Source organism: Hippopotamus amphibius, chromosome 11, assembly GCF_030028045.1.
Source record: "Hippopotamus amphibius kiboko isolate mHipAmp2 chromosome 11, mHipAmp2.hap2, whole genome shotgun sequence".
NCBI lineage: Eukaryota > Metazoa > Chordata > Mammalia > Artiodactyla > Hippopotamidae > Hippopotamus > Hippopotamus amphibius.
The window spans coordinates 46,468,526-46,484,047 of NC_080196.1; the positions used below are offsets into that span (position 1 = coordinate 46,468,526).

Consider the following 15,522-nt stretch of genomic DNA (forward strand, 5'->3'; position numbering starts at 1 on the left):
TAATTTATAGAGACGTATTATCACATCAAATCCCACTAGCTCCCCTCGGCTGGCAGGAGTCACGACAATCACAGGCTCCCCCAGCACAGAAGCGACTCGCAGGGAAACATTTTTTTAATGCTGAAGCAATGCAAGATTACTGCAGTCATGAAACACTCTTTTTTTTTTTTTTTTGGGGGGGGGGGGTACACCAGGTTCAATCATCTGTTTTTATACACATATCCCCGTATTCCCTCCCTTCCTTGACTCCCCACCCGTCGAGTCCCCCCCACCCTCCCCGCCCCAGTCCGCTAAGGCATCTTCCATCCTCGAGTTGGACTCCCTTTGTTATACAACAACTTCCCACTGACTATCTATTTTACAGTTGGTAGTATATATACATCTGTGCTACTCTCTCGCTTCGTCTCAGCTTCCCCTTCACCCCCTCCCAAACCTTGAGTTCTCCAGTCCATTCTCTGTATCTGCGTCCTTGTTCTTGTCACTGAGTTCATCAGTACCATTTTTAGATTCCGTATATGTGAGTTAGCATACTTTTTACAAGTTTTTAAATGTCAGTTTCTAAGCCCCAAATCCTTAACTGTCACAGCCACAAGTCCCTGTGTAACAGCCCCAACCAAGACAGAAGATCAGAGCACATGGACCAGCCTGCTCAGGAGGTGAGCAGGGATGGAGACCAGCTGGGCGCCCAGCTTCCCAGGTAACTGTCCAGGTAACTTCCCAGGTAAGTGTCCAAGTATCTTCCCAGGTAAATGTCCAGGTAAGGGAGTGTGGCCATCAGAGACCCAGGGCATTTGCTAGAAAAGGACAGCACTGATGCCTGGGAGCAACAGAAAGGCCACCTGGAGGGGCCAGCTCCCTCAGCATCACCCCACCGACAGCTGCAGAGGAGGCGTCAGCCCTCCCCTCCCCGCCTCCCCATCCTGAAGCTGCTTTGCTGTCACCCCTCTCCACCAGCTCAGCTGTCAGCACTGCCAGGCCTCAGCTGGGTACCTCTGTGGCCCCATCCGGGCTCTAGACCCCGCTCTCCTGGGTCAGGATTCACCAGTTTCCAACGCCCTGCCCGCCCGTGACCAGCACGTCTTGGGAAACCACATTCCTCGCTGGCACTCAAATGAGTTCCCAACCTCTTGCTGGGACAATGAGAGAATAACCGAATTACTTAGTCAATCTGATCATTTTTGAAGACAACGAGAAGGACCACCCCATGTGACAATGTACATAATCTTCGAAAAGACAGTTCTCTACTTACAGGCCTTCTGGTGGAAGCGCCTTGGACGGAGTGGTAGAATTCGGGCTGGACGCGGCTGCTTTTCTTGATTCTTCGTTTCCTCGCTGAGATCTCCTGCTCGCTGTGGTGGTGAACCTCCACGGCAGGCTTGGCTTCTTCCAGCCGGGCCGCTGCAGCCACGGCAGCCCGTCTCCTAAGGTGCCGAGGGCTGGCTCGGAATCCCTGGGGCAGGAAACACAAGCAAAGAGATGCAGATTGGACTTGAGTCAGTTGGGCAGTTCTCTGGGGCTAGTTGTACAGAGAGCTCCAAGGACACCAGCTCTGAGAGCTCGTCCATGACCCAAAGTGAGCTCAACGTGTAGCAAGGCTCGTGTGTCCTGTAAAGCATCTCGTGTTCCAGGGCCCAGAGTTATCCTACATTTAGAGATGTTTTTAATAAGGTCCTACTGCAGAACACAGGGAACTATATTCACCATCCTGTAATGAACCATAAAGAACATGAAAGAATATATATACGTATAACTGAGTCACTTTGCTGTACACCTGAGACTAACACAACACTGTAAATCAACTATACATCAATAAAATTTTTTTAAAAAAGGAATGTTTTTAATCCAGAATGCCAGTTTTTTAAAAAAAAGTAGGTGGGCACGTTGCTTTACTTATCTGTATATAACTCGGATCAAGTGTGGAGAAGCAGGGCTCCAGGTGGGCGTGAGGATGCTATGGGGACATGACCCAGTGTTACCCCAGGGAAAGGGCCCTTCTGCACTTCTGGGAGCGGACTCCACAGGAAGGAAGGCAGGAATGCAAGGCATTATCACGAAACATCTTCAAGTAAAGATCTAAAACTGGATGGAGGCAGGACAATGGAGTGAAGAGTATGAGTTTTGGGGTCAGATGAGCCTGGGTCCACTCCTGGCCTGTTCATTATAGCTACACATTTATTAAACATTAGTGATCTAACTTTTCTAGCCTACGAAATGGCTAACATCCTACTCACAGGGTTTTTAGGTTTTAAATAAGTGTTAAAATTCTAAGCATAGTATCTGGCAAATGCCAGGTGCTCAATAAAAGGTTAATCTTCCTTCTCTTTTACAGTATGGTGAGTACAAGGACAACTCGCTGGGCAAGGAAACAAGTTCAGCTGTGCATTTGGGAACATGCACACAGTTTTGGAAGATACCAAAGAAGAAGGACATAAAATAGCATCTGCTTGGTGTGGCTGACGATTTGCTGCAGAGCAGAAGTCTACTGCAGAGTTCACGAGCAGACTGGGATGGGTGATGAGGGGTGAGGGGCAGCAGAGGGCGCAGGATGCAGGCAGACCCCACAGGAGGAATTGATCAATGAAGCTGAGCTTAGTAGAACGGGTGGCATGTGGAGAACGGATAGAATTTATGTTCCAGGCAAGGGAACAACATAAGAAAAGAATGAAGAAGTGATGGAAGGATGGATGGATGGATGGATGGATAGATGGATGGATGGATGGATGGATGGGTGCATGGATGGATGGATGGATGGATGCATGGATGGAATGTTCATGTAGCACTAAGAAGCATTAACAATGTGCAGACCCACGTGCAAAGGCGCTCCCGGAGGGTCGTGGGGAGGGCCTGTAGTCTGACGATGGGGCCCTACACACCGGGCTGAAGATGAACAAGCAGAAAAAGACAGAAGTTCTAGGTGACCCACAGAGTCAAAGGAACACAAAGGTCAACAGAAATCAACAAGGAGGAAATGCAAATGGATTTACAGTTTGGGCACTGTCTTCTCACCCCAAACACATGAGCCTGTTTCCATGCCTCCTCTGTGTGCAGGCCTGGTGGGGAAGGTGTTGCTCAACCCCAAACAGTCCCAGGAGGTCTCCTGGCTCCTACGTAATCCCAGGGCTGCACTGCAGGTGCCGTGAAGAGGATGGAGAAGGGGGAGCCAGGCCAATGGTTAAGCTGAGCTGCCTTTTAAATATGCAGATTCCTGGACACCCCCGACACCCCCCCCCCCACCCTGTACTCTGCTCTCTGAGGACTATTGAGGGGTTTAGTCACCACTAGGTGGCACTGATTTCCAGAAACGTGTGTGCTGATGGAATGAACTATTTGATAATATACTAGCTTCTGTCCCAGTGGGGTGAGTTAAGCATATTTCTTCGGTTAGAATACAGATTCTCCTTCTCTTATGCTCTTAGGAGTAATAAACAATCAAATTTTACTTAACTTCTATTATTACCAATAGTCCTCCATGGCCTACAAATTCTAGAAACTCTTAAGAATAACTACATAAAACTCACTTAAAGTGACCCCCTCTCCAAAAAATAAAACATGTCAGTACAGTCGTTCTGGAAACAATAACCCAGTAAATCCACGCCCTGTATCTACTCTAGAGAAACTCTGCCAAGTAGGACCAAGAAGATACGCAAGCACTGCTTACGATAAAACTAGAAACTGTTTAAATCACTTTCCTAAACTTCTATCATTTTCATTCAACCTTCACATTTTTCTAAGATCTGAGCACCATCATACAGGCCTCTGTGATTTATCTTATATCCAAATACACTTGTCCTATTTTAAAATAACTTCTTACAAGCACTACAGGGCAGTACACAGACAGCAGCCAGACTATCTGGGTTCACACACGGCCTCAGTCCCTTCCTAGCTGGGTGACCTTGAAGAGTTACTTAGCCATGTCCTCATCTGTAAAACGGAGATTAAAAATAGTATTTAATTCATAGGGATGTCGAGAAGAATAAGTGAATTAATAAATGTAAAGTACTGAGAAGAGTGCCAGGCACACAGCAGTATATAAGGGTTGGCTATGATGATCATGTATATTGCTTGTGTGAATAAAAGATATTCTTAAAGACAGAAGTATGTTATTAGGGACTCCGTGCACTCACTGCCAAGGGCCCAGGTTCAATCCCTGGTCGGGGAGCTAACATCCCAGAAGCCACACAGTGCAGCCAAAAAAAAGAGGGTGTTATTAATCCGATGTAAAAAGGAAAATGAATCACACTGCTGACAGACACATGAGGTAGCAACCTCCACAGTCATCAGGAGAGAGTTCTTTGCCCCAGGGAGTCCCAGGCACTTGCTGTCCTAAGTGTCAAACTATCTGGGCTGGAAGCCCAGTTCTCCCACTTACTAGCTATAAGATCTTGGCCAAGGTTCTTCTCTGAGCCTCAGATTCTTCCTCTGCCAAATGGATACAGCACTCCCCCTCTCACAGAGTTACACGGTGTTTAGATGAGAGAGTCCACATCAGCCTCTTAGAATAGTACACAGATTAGAGTACGTAGTCAATGCATTACCCCCATTATCATTACGGTTCCACTTCCTGGATGCTACGGCAGCAATTCACCTGCCGGCAGTTCAGAACGATGATCACAAACGCTGCAAACAGCAGGGACTCATCGCTGAGCAGGCATCTTTTTTATCTCCCTAAACCACTGCAGGGAATTATAGGTTAGGGGTTTATTACACTTGCTTGTCCTAAAGATCACAGAAAATAAGCCATGATTTTTAACAGAAGAAAATTTTCTTTTAAAACAATAGGTGGTGCTATAAGCTCTCACAGGGATTCGATGGCATCAGTATAAAGTCCATTTCTCACTCTATCAATCCGATCTTTCCCGGATGCCCTTCAACCAGTAGGTGATGGGCACTTGGTAGTCTCTTGGTAGTGGACTTCTGCCATTTTTAGGCCACTGCATTTTAAATTTTTTTAAAATTTTTTTAATTGAAATATAGTTGATTTACAATGTCCTGTTAGCAAAGTGACTCAGTTATACATATATACGTATTCTTTCTCAGATTCTTTTCTCATATGAGTTATTACAGAATGTTGAGTAGAGTTCCCTGTGCTATACAGTAGGTCCTTGTTGATTACCTATCTTATATATAGTAGTGTCTCTGTTAATCACAAACTCCTAATTTATCCACACCCCACCCCTGCCACTTTTCCCCTTTGGTAATCATAAGTTTGTTCTCTAAGATGTCTATGAATGTGTTTTGTAAACAAGTTCATTTGTGTCATTTTTTTTAGATTCCATAAATAAGTGATATCATAAGGTATTTGTCTTTCTGTCTGATTTACTTCACTTCATATGATAATCTCTGGGTCCATCCATGTAGCTGCAAATGGCATCACTTCATTCTTTTTCATGGCTGAGTAATATTGCATTGTATATATGGACCACATCTTCATCCATTCATCTGTTGATGGACACTTAGGTTGCTTCCATGTCTTTAGGCCACCTCGTTTTATCAGCACCCTTTGGGCAGTAACTTCTCGGATGCACAGTCCTGATACACAGTCCTAAGTCCGGGTGCTCCACAGCCTACTCTACATCTTCTCTCTTAATACCCTGGTACAGTTCCCGGGGAGGCTCACAGCCAAGGATCAACCCATTGCAGTCTCTCTGCTTGGATACTGAATATTAAGCAGAGGGATGTAAAGACGGAAAATAGCAGAAGGAATTCATTAGTCTAGTGGCTGCACCAAAGACCTTCTGAAGCTGCCTACTTCTCTCGTTCTAACCATTCAGTCCTGATTGTAAGTCCTACCATATATTTGTAATAATTCTCTTTTGGTTTAAGTCAGAGTCAGATTCTGATGCCTGCAAACAAAACTGCTGGTTCATACTCTTTCTGTTAGCTTTCACGTGGCTAGCGATTTTCCTCCCACATCGAATATTCAGAGAACCATGCTGTCTGTGCAGACCATCAACAAAGGGAGAAGATATTAATAGCAATAATTTACCAAGCACCATTTAGGTGCTAAGCCTATTATACCCACTTCATAGACAAGCAAATTGAGCCTTATCAGGATTAAGTAATCTACTTAAGGCCAAAACTCACAACTAGAAAATGTCAGGTCGGGACTTTCCTGGTAGCGCAGTGGTTGGGAATCCAGCTGCCAATGCAGGGCACACAGGTTCGATTCCTGGTCCAGGAAGATCCCACATGCCACAAAGCCCTAAGCCTGTGCTGCAACTACTGAAGGCTGCGCACCTAGAGCCCGCACTCCGCAACAAGAGAAGCCATCGCTATAAGAAACCCACACACCACAACGAAGAGTAGCCTCCGCTGGCTGCAACTAGAGAAAGACCGTGCGCAGCAACAAACGCCCAACACAGCCAAATAAATAAATAAATAAAAATAAATAGCATTAAAGAAAAGGAAAGGAAAGCTCAGATCTATCTAACTCCAAACCTGGGCCCTTACCACTTTGCTCTTAGGTAGTAGGGAGATTATAAGGCAGTAATGCTTTCAGAGCTAATCTTCTATGTGTACTCACAGGCCTGGGCACCATGGATGTACTCAAGAATGTATGTTGACTGACTAAAACAAGAAATGTCTCCAAACACGTTGGATAAGTCAGGCAGAAACTGAAAAAGTTAACATTTTCAAGAAAGAATTATTGTTATGTAAGAACAAAGCACCATCCAGTTTACTGATGAAGCAGCTGAACAAATGGGAACTTAACGCAATGAGCATTTATATAGAATTGTTTCTGTGTTATTGCTGTACCCAAAAAGCTAAGGTTTACAAGTAGACAAGATATAGATTTACCATATTCAAATATTATGAAGTTCAATAAGCCAATGTTTATAAAGTATATAATGCCCCGTAAAAACCCTATGATTCTCCTCATCAAAGCCTAGAAGTAAAGTATAGAGCAGAAGTTCTTGGATCCATGGATAAAACTCAAGGGATGTGGAGTGGGCATCCAATGAACTTGGATGGGGAAAAATTATCTGTCTTTATTTTCACTAAACTCTAATTAAAACTTAGCATATCCCTCAAATGTAGGCCCTAAACCTGGTATCATTAGCAATATATATGACTTCTGCCACTAAAAGAAACCACGGATATTTAAATATTAAATTATAGTGGCTGCAGATATCTTGAAATACCATTTATATTCATTGTGACTTCAAAGTAGTTATTAAAAAATTTTTTTAAGTAGTTATTAAATGTCACTAGATCTTGTTACTGAGTGCATTAATAAATACATATATTGCTCTGTCAAAAAAATTTTTAATTGAAATTGTAATTTTAATTGAAGTATAGTTGATTTACAATGTTGTGTTAGTTTTAGGTGTACATCAAAGTTATTCAATTATATATATATATAAAAAATATATATTCTTTTTCAGATTCTTTTCCATTACAGGTTATTACAAGATACTGAACATAGTTCCCTGTGCCATACAGTCAGTCCTTGTTGGTTATCTGTTTTGTACATAATAGTTTATATTTGTTAATCCCATGCTCCCAGTTTATCCCTCCCTCCCTTCCCCTTTGGTAACCATACATTTGTTTTCTATGTCTGTAAGTCTGTTTCTGTTTCATAAATAAGTTCATTTGTACTATTTTTTAGATTCCACATATAAGTGATATCATATAATATTTGCCTTTGTCTGACTTACTTCACTTAGTATGATATCTCTAAGTCCATCCACTGTTGCTGCAAATGACATTATTTCACTCTTTTTTATGGCTTAGTAATATTCCATTGCCTACTCTTTATCCATTCATCTGCTGATGGACATTTAGATTGTTTCCATGTCTTATCTTGGCTACAGTAAATACTGCTGCAATGAACACTGGGGTGCATGCATCTTTAATAATTTATAATTATATTTTAATACAATCGGTTTCCTTTGTAATTCTGTTTATTATTTTATGCATTTTAAAACATTCTGAGAATGAGTCCATGAGCTCCACCAGATTGTCAAAGGGGTTTGCGGCATAAAATAGGACCAGAATACAGAGAACTTCAGAAATGTCCATAAAGAGACTGCTAGATATTCACCAAAATCCATGTTTGCCTCTTTCCCTTGAGCACAAGCAAGACTACATTTCCCAGCCTTCCTTGCAGGTAGGCAGGGCCATGGGACTGAGTTCTAGCCAATGGAATACAGACATGTACGCCACTTCTGGACCCAGTCCATAAACACATCCTATAGCCATTTCTCCATGATCTTCTCTTTGGGCTGGGATGACCTTCAGAGCAGCCTTGAAAGTCACATGTTAAAGACGGCAGTACCTTCATCACTGTGAGGCCTTGATCAACTGCATGGAAGAGGCCACTCTGCCAACCTGTTCACCCACCTGCACCTTTAAATGAGCAACAAATATGCTTCTATTTTGTTTGACCCGTTGAACCGCTGTACACTGACGTGTGCATTTGCCATAGGAGTTTGCATGGCCTAATCAGCAGTTCTCAAACTTCATCAAGCGTCAGAGCCCCCAGGAAAGCTAATGAAAACACAGATTCCTAGGCCCACCCTGGAGCTGCCAGCTGAGGAGATCTGGGGTGGGGGCCGAGAGCTGGCACTTCTCACGCCTCCCCGGGCGATGCTGACGCTGCCCTTCTGTGACTGCAGTCCAACAGGCCCTGCTCTAACCCATGCCAGCTCCTGCCCCTTGCTGAGCAGGCAGTGAGTCATTCGGGTCAGAATAACACTCTTCCCCCTTGTGCTGGGCGCAGCAGGACCCTCCAGATCAAAGCAGGTTTGCCCTTTGTGGTCTTAATCATCCCACATTAAAAGAATGGTCACGAAAGCTCTGTCAGCTGAACAGGAAAATAATGTACCTTTCTGTTTTCAGAGCCAATGTATTCCTTGACAAATAAGGAGTAACGGGGCAACGTGCTACTTTTTTTAAAGTCATTCTCTAATAATTAATCGTTCACTGGTATAGATCACTGGTCCTGGAGGTATGATGACAGCAAAAAGTCTATTTTTAATTTTTGCAAAGTCTAAGGAATTTTACGTTATTTTAGACAAGGCTTCACAGGTTAGTAATATAACTGTGTTTCTTTTATATTTAGTGATATCGTATCAACTGGGTATTAGTTCCTGCTCGTTAGAAGCTCTGACGAGCAGAGACCCTTGATGCTTTTTCAAATTGCAAACGAATTATAACTTAAATGCAGATTTCAATAGAAATCCTTTAAAAATTTCTTCCTGATGTCAGTCATTCCCTTTTGGACACGTGCCCCACTCATGGCCCCTGCTGCCTAGGGGAGTGTGCTTTGTACCACGGCACCCCTCATCTCACCTCCTGGTGAGGGTCTTGATACCTGGGCAAAGTCCCAAAGTTTGACAGAGAAATATCAAGAGCCTGGACGACTTAGTACAGAATTTGAAACTGAAAAAAAAAAAATCAAGCATGGAACAGTGCTTCTCAAACTTTACTATGTATATGCATAACCTAGGATTCTTAATAAATTGCAGATTGTAGGGCCTGAGATTCTGAATTTCTAACAAGCTCCCAGGGAATCCAATGCTGCTGGTCTGCAAACCAAACACTGAGTAATAAGGATGCAGAAGGCTTCATGCAAGCTCTGTGGCCCTCATATAGGCTGAGGGCAAAAGAGTACAGAAATGGTGGTGAGAAGAGAAAACCAGCTGACAGCCAAAAGAAAGGCAGCAGCTGGTAGAGTAAATCTGAGTCACACCTCTGCTATTTCTGTACAAGAAGGAGGCCATAAATCCCCAACCAACCACAGCTCTCATATCTGTGAAGCCAGACCCTACGGATGGGTCTTTTTCTTAAATTCCATTTAATTACACATATATCCTTACAACATGCCCTAAAATACAGTGGGGTCTCTGATTTTGCACCCAAATGAGCCTCAGACAGAAAACATGTCCTCCACAGTGGGGGTGGGGGTGAGGAAAAGAGTAAAAGGAGATTTTGAGGTTGAAACTACTTAAGATCTCCCATAAGGAGCTTAAAGTGCTTTTTAATTATAACTGTTAGATTAACCTAAGCAAGGATCACAGGGTCCACTCAGAAAACCAACCATATTTTCTCTCCTGGCTGTCCTTCAAACCCACCATAAGGAGTTAGTTTTCTCCCAACTCTACATAAAATTTGGGATAGCTTCTATAATTTTTCTGGTCGTTCTCAGATAATTAAAAAGTCCTCAAGCTCACTGACAAAACACTGCCATTCCGGTGAGGTCATTCTTCTGGCTTCCTCTTAGACAAGGTTTAAAGTGACTGCAGGCTCTTTCTCTCAAGAAATCCACAGGAAATACATGTGTGTGCTTTGCCCCCAATGCATTCTGTTTCCCATGCAGCCTCTTCTGCTCGCTCCATCATCAGAGCAGCCAGCCAGCCACAGTCACATGTGGTCTGGCACCAACCTTGGCACACAGACTCGGAGGACTCACGTCCTAGTCATTTCCTTGAAATTGTTCACTAAGCTTCAGAGGGCTTGGGGTGAGATCCAGTATACTGCTAAGGAACCTTCCGTCTCTAACCCTGAGCTATCTGATGGGGAGCCACTAGCCACATGTGACTAACTGCATTTAACTTTTAGGCTTTAGGGACTTCCCTGGTGGTCCACTGGTTAAGACTCCCAATGCAGGGGGCACTGGTTCGATTCCTGGTCAGGGAACTAAGATCCCACATGCTGTGCAGTGCAGCAAAAAAAAAAAAAAAAAAAAAAAAGGATACTAAAAATAATAAAGGAAAGAGTATTCAATTTACTTTAAATATTACGCTTTAGATATATACATATATTTTTTAATTGAAGTATAATTGATTTACAATGTTATGTTAGTTTCAGGTGTACCACAAAGCGACTCAGTTATACATACCTACATATATATTCTTTTTCAGAGATAAAAAAGATAAAAACGAACTTCTTTACAAAACATAAATAGGCCCACAGACATAGAAAACAAACTTATGGTCACCAAAGGGAAAGGTGGAAGGGAGGGATAAACTAGGAATTTGGAGTTAACAGATACACACTACTATATATAAAATAGAGAACCAACAAGGACCTACTGTATAGCACAGGGAACTATACTCAATATCTTGTAATAATCTACAAGGGAAAATAATTCAAAAAAGAATATATACATGCATTTAGATTTTAATGAATTAAAATTAAACTAAAGGGACTTCCCTGGCAGTCCAGCGGTTAAGACTCCATGCTCCCAATGCAGGGGGCACAGGTTCAACCCCTGGTCAGGGAACTAGATCCTGCATGCTGCAACTAAGAGCCCACCTGCCGCAACTAAAAAAGATCCCGCATGTCAAAACTAAGACCCAGGGCAGCCAAATGAATAAATAAATAAATACTTTTTTAAAAAACAAATTAAGTTAAACTAAAAATGCAGTTCCTCAGACATGCTAGCCACATTCCAATGCCCAGGGCCACGTGTGGTCAGTGGCTGCTGCATTGGATGATGCAGGTAAAACATTTCCGTTATCACAGAAAGTTCTCCTGGACAGCATCTCTCTAACCTCTCAAACCTGGATACTCAGCCTTTATCCATACAGCCTAGAATTGGTAACAGGCAACTCTGAATGTCAGCAGAGGCCCACCGCTGCAGCAGGCGACACCACAATCTCACATCATAGCACAGTAAAAGTTTACATCCCGCTTGGGGCACCGTCACACACGATTAGCCAATAGGACAGCTGCTCTGCTCCACACAGTCACTCAGGGTACCAGGCACCTTCCACCTTGTGGCTCCAGAGGCACCCAACATCCTCTCCACGCTGCCAGGACTGTGTGTGGACGGTGCCCATGCACCAGGCCTGCAAACAGCACCTGTGATTTCTCACAGTTCATTAACTAGAACCCACTTCCGTGGCCAATACTGAACCACAAGGTTGGCTGAAAAACATGGTTAGGCCACGTGCCCAGATGAAGAGAACACAGATATTGGTGAGCACAGCAGACTCTGCCACAGAGCTGGTCACAAAACCTGTTCCCCAGCACCCCCATCTCCTTTGCGAGTCCTCTTCTCTCTGGCAGTGTGAGCCTCGCCAATTACAATTCCTGGGGCCTCAGACAAACAAAGACAAAGCGTCCCCTACACACGTCTTATTACACAGCCAAACATAATTTGAGCCCCATTTATCAAACACTTTCCCAACATTGTTCAGCTGGTTAATTATATACCCAATTCTAACTCTTTAGAGTTGCATAAATAATAATAATTTCCAGTCATCCAGCACTTCCAATGTGCCAAATATTGTACATGCATTATTTCATTATCTCCTGTAGTATTCCTAGGAGGTAAATATTTTAATGCCACTTTACAGATTAAAGAAAATAGACACTTAGAAGTTTGCCTAAGACTTAGCGAGTATCTGCTCTACGATTGAGACTCAGGCAACCAGACCTGCCCTCTCCATTAGGCGTCAGCAAACTATAGCCCTCAGGCCAGGTCTGACCCACTACCTATTTTTGCAAAGTTTTACTGGAATACAGCCGTGCCCATTCCCATTCATTGCCAATGGCTACTTCTGAGCTACAAAGGAGCACAGCTGAGTAGTTGCAACAGAGTTCAACTGCCCTGTGAAGCCAAAAATCCCTCACAGGTGGCCCATTACAGAAAATCTTTGCCAACCCCTGCTCTACAGTAACAGATAGGGCCTCAAGCGCTCTGCTTCTATCAAAGACTGAAAAGTAATTTTGACTTGGTGTTCTGGTCAGCTAATCCCTGCTCTGCACCAACAACCTGGTCTGTGAAATACACAGGTCAGTCTAATATCCCTCTGGCAGCCTCCTCTACTCCATCTGTTTGTGGTTTCACAGGCATTAAACAACATCTGTTATACTGTTTCATCAAACACACAGATGATACTATCAAAGGATGCAGTTGCATTATTTTCTAATAATCATTATGTCTATTCCTTGCCGACTTTTTCTATTTGGACCGTAGCTACCAAGCGAAAGGTTCACAAATTTATCCACCCTACAGCTTTTGATACAACAGGTTTCATCCCTTCGCCCTTCCCACCTCTTGCTTTGGTTTTTCGACATAAAGCCATCAGCATAGAGCGACAGTGAATCTTATGGGCAGTGGCTGTCCAGCAAGGCAAGGGTTCTTCTGTTGAAACTAGCCTATACTCTATTTTTTCTTCAACAGAATTCATCAACATCATGTTTTGTTTTGTTTTTTTACCAAAATGAACCATAAAAAGAATCTAAGTATGCCTGGCTTTTAAGAGACTCAGAGTACGGAATCCACATTCTGTTCACATTAAAATCAAGTTCAAAGTAGGATAGAAATTGCATCCACTTACACAAAACTAGAACAAGGACACTTTAGTGGATGCTGTGGGGCACCCTCAAACCCCACCTTCAAGAGCCAGCTGCTAGGACTGCTGACAGTCAGCGGCTTTCAGCTGAACCCCTAGGTGGGAATTACCCTCAGCCTGAGTGCTAGCTGCCTGGCCCAGCATCACACCCCCTCCCCCAAGGCCAGCGCTGGTCAGGGAAAAGGGCAAGTGCTGGCCTCAATTAGAAACAACTCTGAAGGGCCCCTCAGCTCCAGAGCAGTCTGTGGGATCAGCTGAGGCCTCTGTTGCATATGCATCACAATTCAACTTCCTCCTCTGCACATCCTGCTTCCCTGTTCCCTTTAAGTGTTCTTCCCCAGGGCACCTTCCTCCGTGTCAATCTTCTGCACATAATTTCCATCTCAAAGTCTATTTCCCTGGGAAACTGACCTGCAACAAACGTGAAGTCTGATTTCCTAAGCAGTGCCATCAATAACTGACGTGCCATATTTAACATCCAATGACAGTAAAGAATCAGCAATACAGAGCTTCTGGGGACAGCAAATCCATCAGGACAAAAAAAGACAGCAAGAGCAAAACATCAGGCGGTGTATACATCAAACACGGGCAGCGTCAGGACGGAGAAGGAGCAGGCGTCGGGGAAGTGGTGGCGGGGGTGGGGGTAGACGGAGGTCTAGAGCGAGACTAAGGAGGGTGGTGAGGGTGAAACAGGAGAGTCAGTGCCATCTGCTCTCCCACAGCCACAGCTCCAGGCACAGACAGTCATGCGCAGTGACAGGCTCTATAAATAGCAAAGCAACCAGCAAATCATAACCCAGCCTCCGTAATTACAGACCAAGGGGGTCTCACAGATGATTCTTTAAATATGAGCGTGATCGGCTTGCAGACAGCATTTCCTGAGCTACCCACTTATGAGAGTAACTAGACACTGTATCTACTAAATAAAGAGTCACAGTTTAAAAGAGGAACATGAGAGAGACCGTCCTTTTCAAGAAAAAAAGCTAGATAATATAAAACAAGGAAGCGTGTTTTGTGGCGTGTTTACAACTACCCAGTTGCTAAGATGCCAAATAGCACCCAAACAGCAAGATGACTGAAGTGGTAAATAGTCACACGAAGCAGAGGTCACAAACATCAGAGCTAAGAAAGAAGGCAGCCCAGAGGCAGCCCAAAGGGGCAACAAAAAGGACACAGGCAGGAAAGGCAGAGGAGACAGGTGAGGCCGTGCACCCGCTGAGTGTACAGGAGAAAATGAAGATGGGGAAGGGAAGAAAGAAAACAAGAGGAAAATAGGAAAGGGCGGGGAGGGAGGATCCAACTTGTGCTCATTTGCAACAGTCACAGCAAAGTCCTCACAACTGGTCACTAAGTCTTTTCAAGGACATCTTTAAGCACCTTCAATACCCGTTACAAAATCAGACTCTTTAAGAGAGTAAAGTCCACTTATCAGACAGTGCAGCACAAACAACACAAGACACGGGAGAGGGCAGTAGACTACAACCAAGAGGACAAAATAAAAGACCTACATGTGTATGCAAATTGAACAGCTAACACTCTACACAAAGAGAGAATGGTGGGGACTTCCTAGGTGGTGCAGTGGTTAAGAATCCGCCTGCCAATGCAGGGGACACGGGTTCAAGCCCTGCTCTGGGAAGATTCCACATGCCGCGGAGCAACTAAGCCCGTGCGCCACAACTATTGAGCCTGTGCTCTAGAGCCCATGTGCCACAACTACTGAAGCCCACACACCTAGAGCCTGTGCTCCGCAACAAGAGAAGCCACTACAATGAGGAGCCTGTGCACCACAATGAAGAGTAGCCCCCACTCACAGAAACTAGAGAAAGGTATGTGCAGCAATGAAGACCCAACGCAGCCAATAAATTTAATTAATTAATTAATTAATTAATTAATTTAAAAAAAAGAATGGTGATTAACCTCATAAGTACAGTTATATCAACAGCATCCCTAACAAGCTCTTCTCAAGTCATGGCTCAGTCTCATGGTCGCACATAATCCCAATATGATTCTGCTTCTATGAGAAATTCCTAAATGGAGGCCAATGCTATCATGACTCAGGACAACTCCGGCAGGAGACAGATGCGGCCTCACTAGCTCAGGGAGGCCAACAGGTAATGGGGAGTAGCAAGCCAGGCCTGCCAAGGGTGGTGAGTCTGAACAGGTAAGACCCTGTGGGTGGGCACAGCTGTGGGAGGCTCCAACCAGGCATACAGGA

The 15,522-nt window shown here is 44.0% G+C and overlaps 1 protein-coding gene across 5 annotated transcripts in view; it reads right to left on the reverse strand.

Annotated features, from left to right (window-relative positions):
• Positions 1-15,522, reverse strand: part of DST (dystonin) — a 470,805-nt gene that overhangs the window by 420,735 nt on the left and 34,548 nt on the right. For all 5 annotated transcript variants that reach the window (XM_057698598.1, XM_057698604.1, XM_057698599.1 and 2 more), the window contains exon 3: positions 1,250-1,450. In XM_057698598.1, coding sequence (XP_057554581.1) covers positions 1,250-1,450 — 201 coding nt within the window. The remainder of the gene's footprint in view (positions 1-1,249; positions 1,451-15,522) is intronic.